The sequence below is a fragment of the Lissotriton vulgaris genome, chromosome 12, assembly GCF_964263255.1.
Source record: "Lissotriton vulgaris chromosome 12, aLisVul1.2, whole genome shotgun sequence".
In the NCBI taxonomy this organism is placed as follows: domain Eukaryota; kingdom Metazoa; phylum Chordata; class Amphibia; order Caudata; family Salamandridae; genus Lissotriton; species Lissotriton vulgaris.
The window spans coordinates 598,334,963-598,357,939 of record NC_141700.1 but is presented as its reverse complement, the minus strand read 5'-3'; the positions used below and the strand labels follow the sequence as shown (position 1 = coordinate 598,357,939).

General features: G+C 43.3%; 1 protein-coding gene across 1 annotated transcript in view; it reads left to right on the top strand.

Annotated features, from left to right (window-relative positions):
* Window positions 1-22,977, top strand: part of PDCD5 (programmed cell death 5) — a 67,080-nt gene that overhangs the window by 27,047 nt on the left and 17,056 nt on the right. The window contains exons 3-4 of the mRNA XM_086945458.1: window positions 1,833-1,894; window positions 10,893-10,984. Coding sequence (XP_086801584.1) covers window positions 1,833-1,894; window positions 10,893-10,984 — 154 coding nt within the window. The remainder of the gene's footprint in view (window positions 1-1,832; window positions 1,895-10,892; window positions 10,985-22,977) is intronic.

Here is a 22,977-nt window from a genome sequence, read left to right as displayed (position 1 = left end):
AAGGAAGCCCCTTGTTTCTGAAGTATGAGTAATTAAATTGTCCAACAAAGCATTTTCCATGATTTTTATTTCACAGTGCAAAAGTGAACCAGATGACCAACTGATTTTATTGTAATTAAAAAGTACTATACAGGACCCTAGTTTCACTGGGAACCCAGCACGGCAGGTATGTTTTCTCACCCAGTTTCATGGTAGCTCCATTTAGATGCTTTACTAGTAGGGATACTAGGCATCATGTATTGCTGTGGGATGTTGGTGGACCCTTTGACACGATCCACAGTTTTTGATGTATTTGGTTGTTCACCAACAACAATTCCAAAGGATACTCATACCATTGTATGGCCCCAGTATAGCAACCTTAGTGCTTGGATGTGTGGGCCTTTAGATGAAGATCTCATCACTGCCTTGTGGTTGAGTGATGTCATCAATTTGACAGTTTTTTTTATTTCTGTCGCGGCTATTTGACAATGAGCATATTAACAGTATATATATATAGCTTTGTGACCAGTCTTAATTAATCATGAAGTATTTAATTAATTGAATAAAAAAATATTACTTTTTATATATTGAATTGTTAAAAAAAATTGTCATTTGTTAGCAGAGTTGCCTGACCACTACAAGCCAGCCAGATGTGGTTAGAATCGCTTCAGACTGACGTGGGGCATTTAAGGAAAAATGCTTGTTAAAGGCTAGTCTGCTTCTTGGACATAAATGGTGCTTTATGTTAGTTTCATGAGCATGATTGGCATATCAGACACATAGGATTGTGATCTTTGCATGTATTTTCATAAAGTCAAACTAATGGGTGCTATTTGCTTTCTCAGTAGTATAAAATTGAAAGTTTTTTTCACGCAGAATGGAAGACTAAACCAAAGATTAACCAATAGTGATGGGAAAGATGAGCTGCTAGATTACAAACTGGCTAAGAGGAAGAAATATAATGGCTTAATCGAGGCAATCCAGAGAATGTGACAATAGACATGACATGGGGATAAGACCTTGGCCTCCGTTCTTCAATTCGGCCATAAATTACATTGTATATGAGACTGACGGTCAGATACCAAATCTGCATACGACACATGTCATATGACTGGTACCAGATGTTGGCAAACATGATGACAATTTAAAACGGGAATTGACTGGTTGGGATATTTCAACTGAGGTGTTTGTAGTCCAATGGAAATATCATTGCGAACAAGGGAGCATGAGAGGTGAGAGCTTAAAAATCATGAACCTGGAGAGGGATCTTGGGGCTATTGTGCTTGCGGACGTCTTTGCTGGTAAACAGTTAGGAACAGCCAGAGGAAGAGCAAAAGGGCCACTGGAGTTAAATGGGAGAGATTTAACTAGAAGAAAAACATGATATGTGATGCCTCCACACATAAATGGAGATTAACATTGTACCACCATTTAACACCTTAACCGCGGTACGATTTACCGCGGTGTGCTGCAGATTTTAAAAACTCACTTTACATGAATAGCTCAGCTCGTCATCAGCATACGAGCGCCGTAGCTGATGACGAGCTTGAGGCTGCTTTGTTAGAAGTTGGCAAATGAGCAGATGTAGTAGGATAGGTTCTCCTTCTAAAATAATTCTGTTTCAAAGTCTTTTAGAAATAATCGGCCTCCTAGGCAAATCTTGGAGTGTATACAAACATACTGAAACCATATTCTACTAGATTTATCTTCACAGACAAGATGGAGAATACACCTTTTTGAACTTTGGGCTACATCAAATGTTCTAGAGCACAGACGTTTGCTACACCTGCATTGTGTGTCTTGTTGGTTACATGAAAATTCAGTGCTTCCTACTTTTTTTTTGTCAATTTCAGGGAAACGGAGGTGAGAAACAGTATCTTAGCGCAAGTTTTGGAACAGTCCGCTCGTGCAAGATGTAAGTACTATGGCTCGTAAACCGAGACTAAACTGTATCACCATAACATTAAGAACATACGTCCACTAAAAATGTTAGATTGTGCATTACTGTCCACAAATGATGGGCAAAGAAGGCGGTTGCAAATCTGTTACTGTCTGCTGCAGTAAAATTGAGAAGAATATATCCAGCCACAGAGTGGCAGGAGCTGTTGGCTTCATTCGATTCAATAGAGGTTATGCTAAAGGTTCAAAGAATGTGGCTAATACTGAACATAGACACCCATTTCTTAAAGTTTTACAGGACAGGACAAATCCTTTGGTTGTGAGTATATTTAGGTATCTCTTAAAACTTCACCTAGTTTGTACGCGTGTGAGAATGGTGCAGTATGCTTCTTAGTAGTGCACGGGGCAAGCTTCCACCCCCATTGCAAATGATAGGAATGTTTTTTGTGTGCAGGTTTTTGTGTTAACAAGACAGTGCACATTTACTACACCCATCTCACAGTGAAAGGAGCAGTCCTTTGACTGCATGTATATTTTAGAGATGGTCAATTTTAATTTAGTCGACTAATTTAAGATCCCCCTCTAACAAGATTATCGACCTGATCTGCTCAAACACTCCTACCAGTGTAGACCTTTTAGCCTATTTAGTTTTCGGCCAAACACCCTTCTCATTAAACATTGCTATTGAAATCACTTACTGGCAGTTCTTGCCTCCCATAACCTTCTGTTCTTAAGTTATAAGCTTCTCTGGCACAGTGTTGCCACCTATCTTGGATTTCTGTACTCCACTGCATATACTTTCTTTACACAGCCCCTTTCTGATTGAGCTATGTTGCTTGAAGAAATAGCAGGTGCTAATAATTTATTTTTCCAGGCCTTCTAGAGACCATTTTCTCTTCACTGTGTTATTGGGGCATCCACGTTTCTTAGTGTGCCTTATGTGGACCATCTTTGAGATGGTTCCTTATATTTAAGCCGCTTGAAAGTAACCTTATTAGAATAAACTCTATTTTAGCAATGTGTAGCACAAGAGTTATGATTTGCTCTCTATCAAATTTGACTGTTAAACTCACGTAACCTGAGTGCTCAGTTTGTGAATAAAGAAACCATTTTCTGATCCTTTTAATATCCACCACCTTACACTTTAGATGAGCTATCTGATTTGCCCTAACCATGGGTATCTCTCGGACAGCCTTGATTTTCAAAGCAGGATAATGGATTGAGATAATCGGTCATAGGTTGAGGTGGCACAGAGTGCCTACTGGCACATAAAAAAAGATTATTTATAGTTAAATTAGGGTTTTAAGATGGTGTCGGGAGGTGTCACTCTCCTGAGCGGTGTGAACAAATTTGCTGCTGACACAAAGATGGGAAATAAGGGGTATAATAACTTGATTTTTATCCGTAGATATAAAACTGTTGTAATCTCACTTCTATAAGTATGGGTGCCCGCCGTCTTTGTTTTCTGACCAATTCTTATTATAGCATCAGTGAATTATAACCCATTATTCATTATTAAAATAAATTATTAAAATAAATATACAAAATAGCAGGTCCTCTGAGGTAGTGCATCTGCCTGATGGCTGGCGCAGGCTCATAGCGGTGCCTACACCAGCAATTAAATGGATTTCCAGGTCTGGTGAAGTCCAAGCCTGACTTCAACAGTCTGACATGCATGCCCATGTTCCTCCCAAGTTGTGACACCCTGCAGCAATACAGTTGAAAGTAGCAACAATTGCATTAGGCTGCAACCCGTAAGTGCCCAGCATTACATTGGAATCAAGTTGTCACATGGTGGAGTCAGAATCTTTCTAACCCCACCCCATCCTGTTAAGAGGCTCCTGACCCCACTCTGTCATGTGATGAGTTCGGAAAAGGAGGAGTTAAAAAGCAAGCCACTGAAACCCAGAACCTGTGCACGGGTTCCAGCTTTCAGTTTTCTGCTTTAATAGCAGAGGCAGGGAGCTGTATTCCTGCTAGGAGGATCTATGCAGCACGCTGAACTGAAGCAGACTTGCAAAGGCAGTGGAAAGTACGTTTAAAAAACAAACAAAAAATCTCTCCAATTTGAGTGTGCAGTTGAGTCTGTGAATGAGCATGTATGTCTCTGAAGTTGTTTGAGTGTGAGTGAGTCGCTGATGGGGAGTTATTGCAAATAATTGAAAGTGAATACCGTGAGTGTAACTCGATGAGAACTATTTGAGGCAGAATGATACTGGTAGTGCAAGTGCTTGAGAGTGAAAATGATATGAATTAGTGTGTGAATGCAATTGACAATATTTGAGTGAGAGTGTGCTGCTACCTGTGAGCATTGTGCGAGTGACTGGGAGTGTGTGAACGTAATGAGTGAGACTCATTAAGAGTGAGCAAGTGAGCTGAAAGTGACTGAGTGAGGGCGAATGAGTGTGTGTGAGAATAAGTGAATTGAGGTAAGTGAGCGAGCGTGTGGGTGGTACTCTTGAAAATCCGCTTCTGGGCCTAGCATACTGGAGGCCATTGTTGACTTAAGGGGCACTCCTAAAAAAGGATGGAATATTGGATGTAATTCATGGGATAAGGACAGGGCCCCTGGAATTATGGGATTCTGCAGCCATACTAAACGTACCGCCATGGTTGGCAGGTCACGCCGCGCACTGTGCTTATACGGTCCTTCCAGACTCTTAATAAAATACTCGAGATCAAAACAAACTTAACGGGTACAATGAATCAAGCCAATATTTTCACACTAAATGCTTAATATATTCTTTTACGTGCATCATAAATCTTTAAAGCAAATGCTTAGATTTGTTCAAAATGACCAAGTACATCTGGTTCAAAAGAAGATTATACATTCAGTGATAATAACATAACATTATGATGAAATCGCATCTGGTTATATCTTCATAGTGATACATAACCAGATCAAAATTTTTGATGAAGTGCCCGATGCATTTCGGGACAGCGATGTCCCTTCCTCAGGGTCAATCTGTGAAAGCAAAGAACGACTATTCAGGGTCCCAATTAACAGCATGAATGTTGATTCAATATTAGTTGACACCATGTGCGGGTTTAGACTTACAAACCGAATGATAAACGGTAAACTTGCATATACTGAGTTTGACATTATGATAATTAATTAATGAGTGTGTTATTATAGATAGAAAGTACTCCAAGGATAAAAAAGAAAAGAAAACATGCACAACTCGTGTTAAACCATAGATTCGAAGGTCCCAGTAAAGATAATAAAAAGACCAAAATGCTCCGAAATGGACCAATCTCAAAACCAAGGAAGAAGGAAATAAAGAAAAATAACATGATCGAGAAATTCCTACCTACTTGAAAACCACACCAATATGGGAAAGAAAGTCAAGATTTGAGTACCTGGCTGAACACTGCTAATCGCCAACTGCAAACAATAACAGGCAAGAAGCTGAGTAAGCCTTAAACTGGATAATTGCTAAACTGTATAGCCTGCTACGAAAGGCCAACAAAATGCCCTACCTGATAGTAAAAGGAAACCAATTTCCTGTGTTGTGCTCAGTAAATATCTTCTGGATCAAAGGGCAATCTTCAGGGCCAATGAAAAACGCTGCCAAAAGATAAGGGTAACCTACATAAATATTCTCGTAATGTTCAAAGAGAAGTGCTGTCTCTGAACAGTGAGGTGACTCTACTGTGACTCAAGATAGTAATCGGATGCACTTTTATTTTTTATCCTTTGAGTACTTTCTATCTATAATAACACGCTCATTAATTAATTATCATAATGTCAAACTCAGTATATGCAACTTTACCATTATCATTCGGTTTCTAAGTCTAAACCCGCACATGGTGTCATCTAATATTGAATCAACATTCATGCTGTTAACTGTGACCCTGAATAGTCGTTCTTTGCTTTCACAGATTGCCCCTGAGGAAGGGACATCGCTGTCCAGAAATGCATCGGGCACTTCATCAAAATTTTTGATCTTGTTATGAATCACTTTGAAGATATAACCAGATGAGATTTCATCATAATGTTATGATCACTGAATGTATAATCTTCTTTTGAACCAGATGTACTTGGTCATTTTGAACAAATCTAAGCATTTGCTTTAAAGATTTATGATGCACATAAAAGAATATATTCAGCATTTAGTGCGAAAATATTGGCTTGATTCATTGTACCTGTTAAGTTTATGTTTTGATCTTGAGTATTTTATTAAGAGTCTGGAAGGACCGTATAAGCACAGTGCGAGGGGTGACCTGCCAACCTTGGCGGTACGTTAGTATTCAATTCACTAGCACTTGTATGGCAGCAAGTGCAACGCTGCAGCACCTTTACAAGAACAGAGTATAATTTGTTAGATTTTTCTGAATAGTTTGAATAGGGAGTGCGCTTCCATCCCATTGTTTCTATATTCTGCAGCCATGGCATTTTCGGCATCATTGTTGATTTGTCTCAATTGCCACCTCATCCACAATCTCCTGCATAATTTGCAGATTTAACCCCTCAAAAATTGTCAGCAAAGTGAGCTTCAGTTTACTGATGACCTATCAGTTGCTGTTTGTTGTATTAAGTTGTTACTAAGGAGATGTAGCTTTGCCCAGACGGTATTCATATGAATTAAAATGAGAAAATAATGAAATGATACTGTCACAAATTATGCTCATAATTTCTTTTCTTGCCACATAATTCTGCAACTCTGCTGCCTAATTTGTCCCTTCATTGCTACATAATTTAAGTGACCCTTCTTAAGAGGAATTCATGGCAAAATACTAACAAACTCAACGTATTTTTTCATATATAAAGGACTCCCATATCAAAATACTGGCACACTAGAGGGAACTCTTGGCATATGGGACACCCCAGGAAAAATGCTGGCAATGGCTTACTTGAGGTAATTCTTGGCATTGCAGATGACTACAATGGCATGTCAGAAGGGAGGCAACTATGACAAAATGCTGGCTCTGACAAAAAATTGAGCTTTTGGCACTTGGGTCATGCATGTTATATGGATGGAATCCATGCCAAAATTATGACACTGGCATGTTGAGTGTAATTATTTGCTTAAGAAAGCTCTGTTGACAAAATGCTGTCCTTGATATACCAATGTTAATTTTAACAATGGGTCACCCTTGGTGTGTGGATGTAACGGCAAAATTCTGGCACTGGTGTATTATATGTAATTCTTGGCATAATATGGCACCTAAACTATATGGGGGCACCATCGCCAAAGGCTAGCCCTGGCACAATGGAGGTGATTATTTACACATAGGAGTACCCACTGCACAGTTCGACACAAATACGGTCAACCCTTGGGGAGTGTCAGGTTTCATTGGCTTGGCACTCCACGAAAGCACTGGAATATTTAGGAAGTGCTTTGGGTTTTTGGCATTTGAGCAAAGTTAAGTGAAATTGTACTTTAAACAGCACTATTGGAGTCACTTCTACTCCCTAATCATCCTAGAAAGAATTCAGGTTAGCTTTGCTCGCTCAGTAGAAGTCAGGAACTGTATTCATCCTCGCCACCTACTCTGTGGCTTATTTTTGGTACTCTTCCCATTTGTTATATTATGATATTTCGTATTTGTTGTCTTCTCTGTCCATCCAGTCCCTTGCCCTCCCTTCACTCCATGATTTCCCCTTGACTCAATCACTTTGTTTTTTTTTGTTGTTTTTTTTATTTCAAATCATTTTTATTGAGGTAAGAAAACAAAAGCAAAAGACATTACATTAAATCTTCCAGCAAAAAGTGAGTTGTTACAGATGTTGTCAGACCAATACAGAAACTACAAATGATAAATCACTTTGTTTTTTAAATAAACAGAGCTGATGCTCTCCAGCTTTTCAGCCTGGTCCATTTATTGTGGCCAAAATTGCACTGAATATGAATCAACTTTTCTTTGATTTTCAAAGTCTAGTTTCTTGAATGTGGGAATAGATTACAGTATAATGTTGCTTCCCTTCATTTATCCATAGCATTCATCTCACTGGGGAGGAGGTGGCAATTATATTGGACTATTTCTGTTTTTGTCTAGTGGGTATGTCTCCTTTGAGTTGTTAAGGCACAGTAGTTATGCACATGGGTTGGTTAGCCTTATAATTGTAATCAGACACCTGTATTCTATGTATAAATCAAGACTGTTTTTGTGTTGAAATCATGGGCCACAATGACTTCTAGGGAGATATGGAGAGTTCCAGCGACTTTGCCTTGTGGGTGGTTCTAGGGCATAAGGGTCATAAGGGGCCTTTACTGTGACATACTGGGTATCCTCTTGTAAGGAAGGGCATTTTTGAGTCCTTTTCCTAACTGCATCTCAGCGTTATTTTGTTCTGGCGTTAACAAAATCCTGATGTTTTTATTTTACCCTTATAGTATTTTTTGTTTTCTTGTGTGCAAATGCAGTTCTGTTGTTAGAGGGAATGGGTAAGGGCTTTTGTCTCTTATCACATTTGAGCCTATTTTCTTCCTTGCTTGTTGTGTTGCCTTTTTATGAGTCTTTCATAATTAAGCTACCCAAACAGCTTCTTGTGCTAATTTTACTGAATCCATTGCTTTTTGTTTAACTTTTTTTTCCCATAATGGCCGCCAGCGATATTTTGATTGCCTCCTACTTCCTGGGGCATGGACTGAGGTTTGCAGTCCATGCCCCATTCAGGCCACACACCCTTTTTTCATACTTTCAAAATATGAGCAAATGCTGTCCTGAGACCAGTTTCATTGACTACATTTGCTTAGGATACATTTTCTTTTGGTGGGTTCATAACCTTTTCACCCTCCGTGTCCTGAGTCTGAAAGTCATAAGGATTTCAAATCGATCGTATACTTTTGCATGAGGAGAGGCACAAAAGGTTGCTGAAACTGGGAACCTGAGTGGACCTTTTTGTAAGAGGTAGCCTTTGCCAGACATCTAAGCCTCTGTGCAATGCAGGGTAGTTGGGACCAAAATCTATTGGAAGTGGGGTTGACTGAACTGGAGACCTTCTGTTAGAATAGCTTGTTTATCATTGCGCTTATAAGATTCCATTTATGAGGTGAAACGCGTACCAGGAGGAAAAAATGTGACCGATTTTCTGAGTAGAATGCCAATTCCCATGAAAGAGATTGATGCGGAAATTGCTGATGAAAATGATGAGGAGTTGATGATGGCTAGAGATGTCATGAAATGACCGGCAGATGAAAAAGCTATTAGGAAGAATTTGAAGAAATTATGGAAATATGCGACAAACTCCCTGTAGATACTGATTTTCTTACAAAAGGCAGTAAAATCAACCCACCTGCTGGTATAAGAAAACAATCCCATTATTGAGTCATGAAGGTCAAATGGAAACATATAGGACTAGTAAGAGAATCTAAACTGTGCATTAAATTGTAGTGTTCTGGAATGAAGATCTTGCAAGAAAAGAAGAGGCTCCTATCACTGTTACGGAATGAGAGGGCTGGGCATGGCATTAGTTACCTTAGTAGCTTTAAGTCTGTCTGTACACACCTACATATTGCTTTTTTTGTTTCCCTGTTAATGCATTCTGCAATTGTTACATGTTGCCCAGTTTGTGGTTTTTGTGTTCATCTGATGTATGGGAAGGTCTGTAATGTACACCTTCTTAAAATAATGTTGAGTTTCACGTTCTGATCAGGGATGTAGTGAATTGAAATGTGAGAGGAAGCAACCGCAGTTGGGTGATAGTTTGAAATAAAGGGTTGTGCTGCAGATTGTATTTGTGACGTCCTAAGAAACTTTCTGTTTCTCAAGATTTATGTTGCTTATAAAGAACTGGCGCTACGGGTAACTTCACTGTTCGAACTGTTGTGTCTTATGCTACTGACCTATTCAATTCTTTGGATTCATGCACTTTGGAACTTGACACACATGAAAAAAATATTTAAATGCCTGGAAGCTTAACAGTAGAAGTGTTTTCATTGCTTGATGTATTGTTTGAGGCTATAGTCGGTGGGGGAAACTACTTCCAATCAGCCCCTGCATGAAGGTGGCTCAGGAACAGAATTGAGACCAAAGTGCAGAGAGTGAAGTTGAAAATGTCAGTGTATAGGAAGGGCAAAACTATAATTAATTCCTTTACATTTAACAAATACATGAGGACTAAAGAATACAAGTTCAAAACGAATATAAGGTTGGAGATGGTGGACTTAAATATGACCACCAACCAGAGTCCCTTCCATGGGGAGAGAACTGTTTATTTTTCTCTACACTCAGCCTCTTAAAAGAATATGAGGCTAGATCCACGGTTGGGGGTGCGGAACGAGGATGAGCGACATGAAGATGACTAAAAATAGTGCCTCAGAGGCGAACTGAGAGTTGGCTTGCAGGATACAAACTTTTCTCATCATCTAAGTTACTACAAAAGAGTTAGCTAAAAAAAGACATCAAAGTGGGCAAAATGTCTGTGAAACGTGAGAGCTATTGGGATTTCGCAGTATTAAAACACCTAATCTGTTCATATAATGTGCCCAATAAAAAAAGCCATGTCACAAAAAACAGGTTGTTTGTCACCTTGCTACTCCAACAAAGAAATATGTTTGCCAAGTTATGCTAATTTCCCATTTCTAGGCTGGTGGTATGTGGGTTAAACTTGTGGTAATTGAAACAGTCTAAACATGCAGAAACAGTAATAGGTTTGTGTGTTACCTATGTTTGTGTATTGTCCAGGTTTTTATCGACCTGCTTAATAGATTTGTCTATCGTTTAAATACGTTCAAGCTCTATTACTGAGAGAAATGTTCTACCATGTTAAGATTAATTTACGTATGTCTGTGAAATTAGGTCTTTGTTCATAAATTTGCTGCCTCAACAGTAAATGGTCCTTCTAGAGATCTATTTGATTTAGCATGCTTAATATAAATAAAAGGTAGCCATTAAATCTTCAAGTTATGTTTAAAGCTTTTCACTTAGTTGGAATTAGAATAATTTCCCATGATTAAAGAAAACAATTGGTTATGATGCAATGCATTTATACACCACTCATAAGACAACTTCATACATTTTGAATGGGGATAATTTAATTTCTATGTTCGATTACCTTTTCTTAATAGTGAGTAACTTGGCTCTTGTGAAACCAGAAAAAGCCAAAGCTGTGGAAAATTATTTGATTCAGATGGCAAGATTTGGACAACTCGGTGGAAAGGTAGGTTTTAATGCACAGTTTATCTTCAGCTTTTGTTTTCTGTACCAAGAATATACAAAATGAAATATCTAGTATGTTTAAATGTGTATGTTTTCCAGCATTGGCAATTGTATAGGTTCATATATTGAGCAGGGGTAGGTAGTCATATTACTTAGGATAATTCTCATAACACTGAGCCCTGCACTTCCTTGTCAAACTTTAACCCTGTTCCTTGGCCTCATATTTGGCAGACCTATTAGTTATAAGCAGGCGATACCAAGTGGGGCAAAGATTCAAACAAACTATCAAGCAGGGTCTGAAGCGATAGAGTAGGGTTTGATGCAGTCAGGAGTACTGATCAGTAATCGGTCTATTCCACTATGTCCCTCTTCTTCACCATATTCTATACAGTTTTATAGCGTGAAAAGCAAGTTATTCAACCAACCCCTTTTAGCAGTTTTCCATTAGTGCTGTACCACTTTACTCCTTCCTTGATAGAAGTATTATTTTGACCCCTCTCTCAGGATAGTATGTATTTATTTAGTGATCCATCAAAACCGTGGCCATAGAAACTGTTTCCCTTTGGTGGTATGAAACCATACCCCTCAGGAGTACTGGAGTTTCATTGGTGAACATAAATCTGTCATGTCAGCAGTCCAACAATGAACACTAAGAATTAAACAACTCCAAGCGCAAATTCTATTGGGACCCAAGGAAGGGCCGAAACCCTATCACAATGAAAGTACAGGAAGTCCATGTGTCTAGGAAGACACTGCAAAAGGGGTCTAAGATGCAAGCAGATATTGGGGGGTAATTCTTTTTTTTTTTTTTTTTTTTTTTTTTGAACCTTTATTTGTAGTATGGGCCTAAACATAGCTGGAGTAAAGCCAGCACTATACGTAATTATAGCAGTTCGAGAACCGGGATAAGAAAATAACAGTACGGAGCTTTCAATCATACACAACAGTTGAAAATCAGGATTCGAGAGGTTCATTTTTCAAATAGGAAACTAAAGAAGCGTCGCACAATCGTACTCAGTCTCCCAATAATGCGCAAAACAGGATATCTGCAAACAGTAGTGATATGAAGGAGTCATCGGGGGGGCAAGATATACAAAACAGGAGAAAGGTAGGCACAGCCCCATCGGGTAACAAGTCTAACCCCCGCCCCTCAACACCAAACAGATCGCAAAGAGCATGAGTGACGACGACACTGAAAAGGAAAAAAAGACTAAAGGGCCATAGAAACAAATATCGATCAAAACCCCACCCCACAACCCCCACCCTGCACATGCGCAGAAGGCCATGGCCTACCCCCCCAGCAGCGTGCCTGTTGCCCTAATAGAGACCCGAAATATAGAAGATAGAGAAAGAAAGTAAGCGGAGGAGGGCCCTCATCATGCCGCCCAGCCCCGCCCTTCACCCTTACACAACGGAAATCACAGGATGGAAATAATACTGTACTGGAGAATAACAAACCCGAGCATAAGCACGATGAGATATCGATCAAACCTATCCACTGCGCCGTCTGTCAATAATATTACCAATTGACTCTTAACACATCATCCCATACCCTGTCTGGCAGTGGCCCCGCCAGAAATTCTCTCGGTAATCAATTTAGAGCGCAATCCTGAGGGTCCAAACAGTATGAGCGAGTCCGGCTGGGGTGCAGCCATGGAAGAGTACAACAATCCAAGCCCATCAAGGTATAAACAGCAAAGATCCGACAATATCAACGCCGGTCCCGGAGCCTCCCGAAGCTCACAAACAACCACGCCATCAAGGAGAGGAAAGTCACACAGTCCAGCCACCGCTGCGACACGACCAGGCCAGTCCAAGAGGAGAAACAGCACCCCACCCCCAGCTGCCAGCTGGACAAATGTCCCAAGGAGACATCAGGACGAGCAATCAAGTCGGCCTGCTCGGGCACGGGAACCGGGTCCTCAAGCGGCCCCCGGTGCCGCCGCGGAACCGAAACTTCCTCCATGGGCTCAGCAGCAAGTTCACCGGCAGTCCCGTGGAATCGGGCGTGGCCGCCAAGGACGGTGAAACAACAATGGCGTCCATTCTTCCGCCCAAGTCTCGAGCAAGGCAAAGCATAGTCTCGTGCAAAACTGTTAAGGCAGCCATCACGTCTCGGGAAATGACCTCCTTTGTGTGTTGCGAGCCTCCCGGCCCCATCCGTACATCAGCCGTCCGACTTGGACTCAGGTCGTAGTGGAGGGCACCAGCCGCCATCTTGATCCAGCAGGCCCCGTCCCTCTTCCACACTCAGGGACCAGGCCTCACCACAGGGGCGCCACGGGATGCGTCTCCAGGGCAAACAAACTGTGGGGCAGGCCCCAGAAAGGAAGCCACCAAAAGGCTAAAGTCCCGGCCGGGTCCCGGGAGTCGCCCGCCAATATCGGGGGCAGACCTTGGTTATGCCCGGTCAACAAAGTTTGGGGAGGGGGGCAGAAGTCAAGCGCCCCCTCCGACACAGTGCCACCCCACTGCTCCTCAAGGTCGCCGCCAAGCGGACCGGGTCTTCGCCGCCAGAGGCGGTCTTTCACGTCAATGGCACCCACCGGCAGGCCCCTTATCGACAGCAACGGCCGTTGATGCTAGCGCCGCGGCCGGAGGCCCCGCCGAGGCAACGCCCCGGTCCCATCACCGCGTAGGCCGCGGAGCAGACTGGGACAGTTCTCAGGATCCGCTGCACACCGGAACCCCGGGAACAAACGGTAGGTGTTCTTTTTCCTTCTAGCAAAGTAAGCCTTCACGGCTCAGGATAGACTTCAGGATAGACGCGTGGGGCGAAAGGGCTCACGGAGCCGAGCGACTATGCGGCCATTTCGAATGCCTGCTTGGCTCCTCCCCCTGGGTATTAATTCTTGACTGGTCCAAATTGCATTGACAGGCATAGAGAACGAAGTCATCCTGGCATACACCATAGGGGGGAGGAGAAGCTCGGGTAAAGGATGCCACAGGATTATCTTTCAAAACTTAATTGGGTGGAATAGAATAAACTTTGCATACATCTGTCTTTTTTTTTGTCATAGTTCCTTTTTATTGCATTTTCCACACAACATTTATAAAATAGATATGAAAAATGAGAACCATCATTTCATCACGTAATGCTATTTCCAGAAACAGTTTCAGAGTTAGTGGCAATGGTCTCCTTGTATTTGGTAATCTCTGTTTTATCACTTAACGGAACCCCTCCCTCCCTTATTCCATACATCTGTAATCAAAAGAAAAAAATGAGAACAAGCAGGACCAGGTACTCAAGCGAGGTGTCTGCGGTTTAGTAGAATTTTCAATAATTGTACGTTTGCGGTGGGGAATCATTAGGACCAGAGGGGGCCCCCAGGGTGTTTCAGATGGCTCTGGAGTGGCTAGTTAAAATTGGAAAAGGTGCAGCGCTCGTGTTCTAGATGGGCACGCTAGTAGCTGTAAGCCCTTCGAGAGATAGCTAGTTAAGGACCTCCCACTTGTATTCAAATTTTTTTTTAATCGTCTCTGACAATGTCACTCTTGTATTAATTGTGGATGGTTGAGCTTCGTGGAATATCATTCTTCTCAGGACCTTTGGTGCCATATCACTGATCTAGAACCTTGTAGCCCTTGGAAATTAAAAATAAGAAATACTCCAATTGCTATTGTTCATTTGGTTCACCTTCTCTATTGTTTAGGTGGTCTTTAGGTAAACCAAGGCTAGGTATTATTGCTTCCACTGGGTCTGGTTCTCGACGGTTTGGGTCCACCTGCTGCTTGTCCATTCTGTGTCATCTCCGAACCCAGGATAGCCAAGGCTACCTCCAGCTCCGTGCAGTGATGGGTTCCGTTGTGGTATTTCAAGGCCAGTCCGAATGGGAAAGTCCATCTGAATCATAGATTTTCCTGGCGCAGTTTGTCAGTAACTGGTCGGAGCAGTTGTTGGCGCTTTAGCTTCACTGGTGAGATGTCTTGAAATGAGGTGCAGGAGGATTCTTGGTACGTCACTTTGTCGACTCTCCTTGCTGCTTGCAGGAATGCCTCTTTTATTCTGAATGAGTGTAGCTTAGCCAGTATGTTTTGTGGCCTCTGCTAATCTCCTGATGGTGGTTTCACTACTCTGTGCACCCAGTCTAACATAACCTTGGCTGTACTGTGGGCCAGGACCTCGTTGAATAGGCCCAATACAAAGGCTTCTAGGTCCAGTCCCTCTACCCCTCTTCCAAGATCCGAGTTCGTATTTTGTCCCTTCGGGATCTGTTCGCCACATCTTCAGTTTTGATTATGGCTGCTTGGAGCTGCGTTTTTTGAATTTGTTGTGCTCTTCACCTGGTCGAAGCCTTGCTCATATTCAGGCACTTTGTGTTACAGTTCTATAAGCCTGCACCCTACTACGTGCACGTCCTGCCTCAGTGCTATCAACTTTTTATTGAGGTCAGTTTGGAGAGTTTACAGGGGAGTGGACAGATCTGTTTTCAGTTGTTCATGCAATTGTTTTTAGAAATCGCGCAGGGAGGCCAGGAACTAGTCGTGTCTGTGGGGCCAAAGTAGTTGGATACTCTGTTATTCTATTTCTTAGACGGCATTGGGAAAGTCCCTATAACCCCACCCCCACACCCTCCCCCACCTTCCTCCCCTCAGCGCCAGGGAGAGGTTTCTGCTGAAGGTTAGTCTTGATTTTCAATTTCAAGGGGGTAGTCAGAGTGGACTGGAGCTGGGGTTTGCTCAGGTAATGTGCTCCCAGGCACTTCGGCGTCACTGGTTCCTTTTTCCCCAACTTTAGCTTTGTAAGTGTGCAGTGTATGGTTACCCATGTGGATGGTTAGGCTCCAGCAAGGAGGCCTAACCTGCCTGGGCAGGGTCTGTGTTATTCTTCAAAGTACCACATTAGAGTCAGGCCATGATTCAATGCTCTGTGTTTCCCTCATTGTTATAACTTGCCTTCTCCAATCTTGTGGCGGTGTGTTGTGCTTTCCCCTATGGCCCTTTCATCCTCTAGGGTACTCTGTTGTTCGATTTGCCATCTTAAGGTCAGGCGAGCCTCGTGTGTATCCGCTTTCTCTGTCAATTTGGCCAAACCCCAGGACCCCACACAGAAGCTGCAAAGTATGAAGGAAATTCTTCACACGTGCAGTTTTTGATCAGTGTACCTGCAGATTTGAGGAAACCCCTTTGTCGATGTAGCAGGCTGAAGTCACAGGTCACCACAAATGCATACTTTGAATTGGTGAGACTCTGATTTGCAGCTACAGATACAATCTTTAAGAAGGACGAGAAGCTCGGCCATCAAGGCCGAATATGCTTGGGGAAGACATGTACTTTAATCTACTTGAGTTTGTATGAGCACAGCATAATTGTTTTGAGTCAGGAACCATCAGCAGAAAGCACAATATTATAGTTTGTTATTATTGATGTCTCTCTGAAGTTGATAAGAAGCTTTTTGGGGTGCACAGTAGTTCATGAATAATCATGGAGTTCGCTATCTTTGTAAGGAGGGAACAATGATGCCAGAATGAACACAACGGTATCTTACGAGAGTATCCTGAGAAGTAGACCGAAGTCTAATTTGACATAGGAGCCATTGATATATGCTCTATTTTATTTTTGAGCAAGAAAGCAGAATGACTGACTGAACATTTTATAAAGTGCACTATTGCCGAGGTGTCTTGGTGCTGAGGAATGTGGAAAACAGAACAGCTGGAAAAATCAGAGTTGCGTGTAGAGCCAGGTATTTTTGTTTTTCCTGAAAGGCGTCCGTCAAAGTGAGCTGCATTATGCATGCACCTAGGTAGAGTGTGTTACAATAGTTAGATCTAAGGCTCCTACCAACGTTTTCCTCCGAGAGAAAGGAATGAAAGGGGTGATCTTCCGCAGAACCCTCAAAGTGAACAGTCTTAAGCCACTTGGTTTATCTGAGAGGCAAGTGTTAGATCTTTGTCAATCAGGAAGCCAAGGTTTCGAGCCTTGGGCACCGGAACCGGGCATGTTCTGGCTTCGATGGGCACCATGCTTGGCTCCGATGAGAATTATCAAGTTTAACTGAAGAGCACAGCAGAATGTAATTTCTGACACTTCAACCATGTGGATAACAGCTGCCAGTGCAAATAAATATGGGGGTGATCCAGCAGCAATAGTTCAAGAGCAAAGCAATACGAGTTTCCTTGCATAATCATGTTATCTAGTATTAGGGTATATTTCATAGATACACATTTTATTAATTTATGAAATGTATTAAGCGCGCGGCCACTCCCAACGGGGGTGTCCCAGCCTTGAGGACATGCCTGAATCATTCCCCGTCGTCGAGATGGGAGTCCCCAGTACATAAATAAAGTAATGTTCATAGACACATAAACATAGTAGTAGGCCAGAGGCCTCTCATTGGTAACATATCCATGTCCTTTTGTGAAAAGGACCAAAGTTTGGAGAAGAGCCAATCAGCTATCACCACCCTCTGGAACCTTCCTGGAAGGAGCTCTGGTCCCTCAGATTTTCTACAGCACGTTGTGCTAAGGGAGTCTCCACTGAGCTCTGCTCAGTTTTCCTTAGTTTCTGGATTTCCAGTGTTTTTTTTCTTCAAAATTTCTTCATCTGTGTTGAGTTTTTCAGGTTCTTCATGGCTGACACTCCTAAAAAATGACTTTTAGGTCCTGTGCTTCTTGTGGTAAAAAGAGACTTCATGTGGATGATCAACACAAGGACTGTCTCTATTGCCTCTACCCTGATCATTCTTCAAAGGATTGTAAGGTATGTCATACCTTCTCTACAAACACCCTTAAAAGACAGAGAGGGACGCCTCTTAATTTGGCTGCAGAGGCTTAAAGATAAAGACCAAGCAGTGTCTTCTGAAGAGAGTGAATGTTCCTTTAGGACCTCACATTCCTCTCAGAAGAGACCTAGGGTGGCCTCTCCAGGTCCTTCAACGCAGCCACCTCAAAAGAAGACACACAAGAAGTCTTCAGAGGCACATTCCAAAGCTGTACCTTTCGAAAGTTTCTCCTCAAGAAACTGTTCCAACCTTCAAGAAGCCTGTCTCCACCTCGGCGACTGACTGTTACCTCGTCGACGACGACAATATCTACCTCTGTGGCATCTTCTACCCTATCCACGTCGACCACTCCGTCGTCGGCGGCTGGTAGTACTATCTCATCGACGATTAAAATAAAGAAATCATCGTCGACGCCGAAACAGTCGCCGACTCAATGATCGCCGTCGACGACCCTATCCACGTAGACTAAGACTACCACATCGACATCTACCCCGTCATCGACGAGGGCTCCGACTACAGTCAACGTCAATCCTCAACGCGATCCTCTTCAACTACTGCATCGTCGGCGATTCCACTGTCGATGCCACAACAATCAACGCCATCTCTGTCGACAACGTCCTAATCGATGTTACCGCCTGTGATACTCGTCAAAGTCTCACCGCCGACGACCACTCTGTCGACGGGCTCGTCGACGACAGCTGAACCTACCTTACAAAGTTCGTATGTACACCTTAGAATTACAAAACACACGCTGACACCAGCCTTGACTTCTCCAAGCAGAGTCCAGCCTTTGCCACCTGTCCACCTCCTGGAGGAGGAAGACTCAGATGAGGGCAGTATGTTCAGGACCGCTACTAGCCCATCTGAACTTGATGTCAAATATCACGAAAGTTCTGATTAGGAGGATCAAGAACAAGAGGACCAGGTGGATTTCCTTGAGGAGTACCATCCCCCTCAACCTCCTATGGTTTGCCTACCAGCGACACTGGTTTCTGACCTCCAATTCCTAATATCGGATTACAAACAGAGGTTCCCAACTTCGGCTACGCCTACGCCTCCTCCAGTGGTCTCTCCGCCGCCTAGACCTCGGTCTTCACCTCTGGTTTTACAACCTGGCACTTCCACTTCACAACCTCCGCCATCATCGGATGATGAAGTGGAGGAGCAACATGAAGAAGGGGAACTTCAAGATTCCCAATCGACACATGATGAATGGGACGATTACGTAATTCCCAATCCAGCATCACCTGTGCCCACTCAGGCTGTTTCACCCCCTGAGAATATTGGGGGTTTCCATAATATCCTTGAGAGTGGCACAGCGTTTCCAAATACCCATACCTTCTCATCAACAGGAATGTTTCCTTTATGACTTTAAGGAACCTTTCAAAAAGTCAGTCAGGTCTATGCCCCTTAACGACTACATACTGGACCAGGGCATCAAAATCATGCAAAACCCTTCTTCTCTGCCCCCAGTGCTACCTAGACTGGACAAGAAATACAGGGCTCCGGACACCGCTCCAGCTTGCCTGACCGCCCACCCCAAACCTGACTGTTATCACACAGGCCGCTCAGCGGAAATCAAAAAATCCTTCTGCGACGCTAACCACCCCTCCAGACAAATGTGTGCTGACATCGCCCCATATCTCGGATCCTTGCCAGAAGAGTCAAAGGATCTTGTTAGAGGGTAAGCGCTCAGCATCCGAGATAATCGATTGTACAATGGATATCGTGTCTACTGGTTTTCACCAACTCGCTGGTGCAGCGGTGCTACGATGCCAAGGTTGGCTGAAGGCGACGGCATTCCACCCAGAGATACAAAGTAAAGTCCTCGACAAGCCATATGACGGCCAGGTTCTCTTTGGCACTCACATTGATGACGCCCTTCAGGGAATAAAAAAAGGATACTGATACGGCCCGGGCTTTGGGTAATTTTCAGTTAAAAAAAACTCCTCTTCGTGGCTCCAGAGGGAGGGGACTATCTTCTACGAGAGGAAACTTTCAGCACTACCGTTCCTCCTACTCTTCGAATCAACAATATCGACCACAGTACCAGCAGTGTCAATAGCCACAACAGTCGTCTTACAATAAGTCCTCCTTTCGTGGAAAAGGAGGCAGACAGAGCTCAACGACCATGACTTTTCTCTGCCACAGGTCTCCACTTCCTTTCCACCATCCCGGATTGGAGGAAGAATTTTTCATTTCCTACACAATTGGAAAAAGATAACAGATCGCTGGGTCCTACAACTAGTCCAGTTTGGGCACTCTGGAGTTCATCAAAATTCCTCCTCAAACCCCTCCTCGTCCTATGTTCCACAAGAACTTGCATCTTCTACTCTTGGAGCTCTCGCTGATGCTCCGGAAGTGAGATATGGAAAGAGTTCCTCCTGGCCAGCGTGGGAAGGGATTCTATTCCTGTTTTTTCCTGGTGCGAAAAAAGGAGAAGAAATGGAGACCTATACTGGACTTAAAGTATCAACAAATACCTAAAGAAACAGTTGTTTCGCATGGTTTCTATTCAAGAGGTGCTCCAACTTCTCCACGCAAACGACTACATGGTGTCATGAGACCTTCAGGACTCCTATTTCCACGTCCCAATCCACCGGAACCACAAGAAGTTCCTGAGATTCGCTGTGGCAGGCAGACACTACCAATTTAGAGTACTGCCTTTCGGTCTAAAATCAGCGCCACACATTTTTACGAAATGCCTGTCTCCAGTGGCGGCATATCTCCGACAGCAACATCACCAAGTCTTCCTGTATCTAGACGACTGGCTCGTCAAAGCACCTTCTTGAGCAAGCGTATCATCCTCCGACGCCTGTCTTCAGCTTTTCAACCGCATGGGTCTCCCTCTCAATCAGGACAAGTCTATACTCCAACCTTCCCAGCGTAAAACTCTCCTGGGCACTGTTCTCGACACAACCCAGAAAAAGGCTTTTCCCTCAGAGGTGCGACAAAAAAAGACTTATTTCTTTGGTAAATAGCATAAAATCCAAAAAGTCTCTCACGGTGCGCCTCTTCAAATCTCTGCTCGGGATGTCTACCTGCATCCTGTTGGTCCGGCACTGTCGTCTTCACATGCGCCCTCTCCAAGAAGCGCTGTCCGCTCCATGGATCCAGTGTACACGGTCATTCGACGATGTCATTCGAATTACCTCTCACATGGTCCAAACTCTACAGTGGTGGACTCGCCCTCACAAACTTTCGCAAGGCTTGCCTTCAGCTTCTCCACATATCATCACAACAGATGCGTCCCTGGAAGGTTGGGGTGCATTTCTCCAAGAGCTCCAGATAAGCGGACGGTGGTCCCCATCCGAGCGGAAGCTTCACATAAATCTTCTCAAGCTGTGAGCGGTCTACCTAGCTCGTCTGGCTTTCCTCCCATGGATCAAAAACTCTAGTGCTTGTGCGAACAGACAATACCACGACGATGCACTACCTAAACAAACAGGGCGGAACCCGTTCACTGACACTGTCTCGCGAATCGCAGAAAATCTGGAACTGGTTGCTTCTTCACAACATTTCCCTATGTGCAGAGTACGTCCCAGGAACAGACAATGTCCTCTTAGACACACTAAGTAGACAACGGACAATGTGCCACGAGTGGGACTGTAGAGCAGTTCTAGCTCTGGCTCGAGCTGACAGTACCAACTAAACATATTCGCTGAAATGGAAGAGGTTCTGCATCTGATGCAAGTCAAAGAAGATACACCCTCTCTCTTCTTCTCCGGAACAAATTTTGCCTTACCTCGTCCATCTGGCAAATTCATGTCTTGCACATGCTTCCATTAAAGTTCACTTGGCAGCAATATTCCATTTCAGGAGATCCTCTACAGGCCCCTCTCTTTGGTCTAGTAGATTAATTAAACAATTTCTTAAAGGTTTATTCAGAACGTTCCCTCCTGTGAAAATTATACCTCCTTCCTGGCAACTTAACACAGTTCTTGCTCTGCTCATGAAACACCCCTTTGAGCCGATACACAGAGCAGCTCATGAAACACCCCTTTGAGCCGATACAGAGCTGATTTCAAGTATCTTTCCTAGAAAACGGCACTCCTATTGGCTCTTACCTCGACGAGTGAGTGAGCTTCAGGCATTCTCTCTTCAAGACCCTTCCTTTCAATTTAAACACGACAGAGTGATCCTGAAAACAAATCCTAAGTTCATACCCAAGGTTCCATCTGACTTTCACCTCAATGAGCCCATAGTATTACGGTCCTTCTTTCCACATCCACAAGCGGCAGCGGAGAGAGCTCTCCATTCCCTCGATCTCAAACGCTGCCTTAAATTCTACATTAAAAGAACGAAGACATTTCGCAAAACCAGCCAACTCTTTGTGGCTTTCAGTCGACCTAGTAAAGGTCTTCCACTAGCTAAGCAGAGTATTTCCAGGTGGATCCCTGCATCTATTACCTTCTGTCACCAGCAAGCAGGGCAACCCCTGCAATCCAAGGTTCGAGCCCATTCCACTAGGGCTATCTCGACCTCTATGGCGCTCTTTGCTGGAGTGCCCATTACAGACATCTGCTGAGCGGCGACATGGAAAACGCTGCATACGTTCACCAGGCATTACTGCTTGGATACAGAACTCATGAAAGATGCAGCAGTGGGACAAGCAGTGCTCCGTCCTCTATTTCACTAGAGGTGAGCCTTTCTCTTCATCCAACAGTCCTCTTGTATGCACACACATTTCTCTCTGATATTGCATTTTGGTACCTTTTTATACTTCACATTGATATGTTACTATCTGGTGATTTTCATACTGTACCATTCGAAATGTGCTTATCATTGCTAACTACTCTGATTCAGGCATGTGAATCTATGAAAGATACCCTAATACTGGATAAGAAATGCGTTATTTACCTGTAACTGCAGTTATCCAGTATTGGTATCTTTCATAGATTCACATGCAACCCGCCCACCTCCCCTGGAAGGGCTAACTTTAGTTCTCTCAGTAATACAACTACTTAGCACTGTGCTTACGAAAATCTGAGGGACCAGAGCTCCTTCCAGGAAGGTTCCAGAGGGAGTGGTGATAGCTGATTGGCTCTTCTCCAAACTTTGGTCCTTTTCACAAAAGGACATGGATATGTTACTAATGAGAGGCCTCTGGTCTACTACTATGTATATATGTCTGAGACATTACTTTATTTATGTACCGGGGACTCCCATCTTGTCGACTGGTAATGATTCAGGCATGTGAATCTATGAAAGATAGCAATACTGGATAACTGCAGTTACAGGTAAGTAACGCAATTCTTCTTGGTTAAGTACTT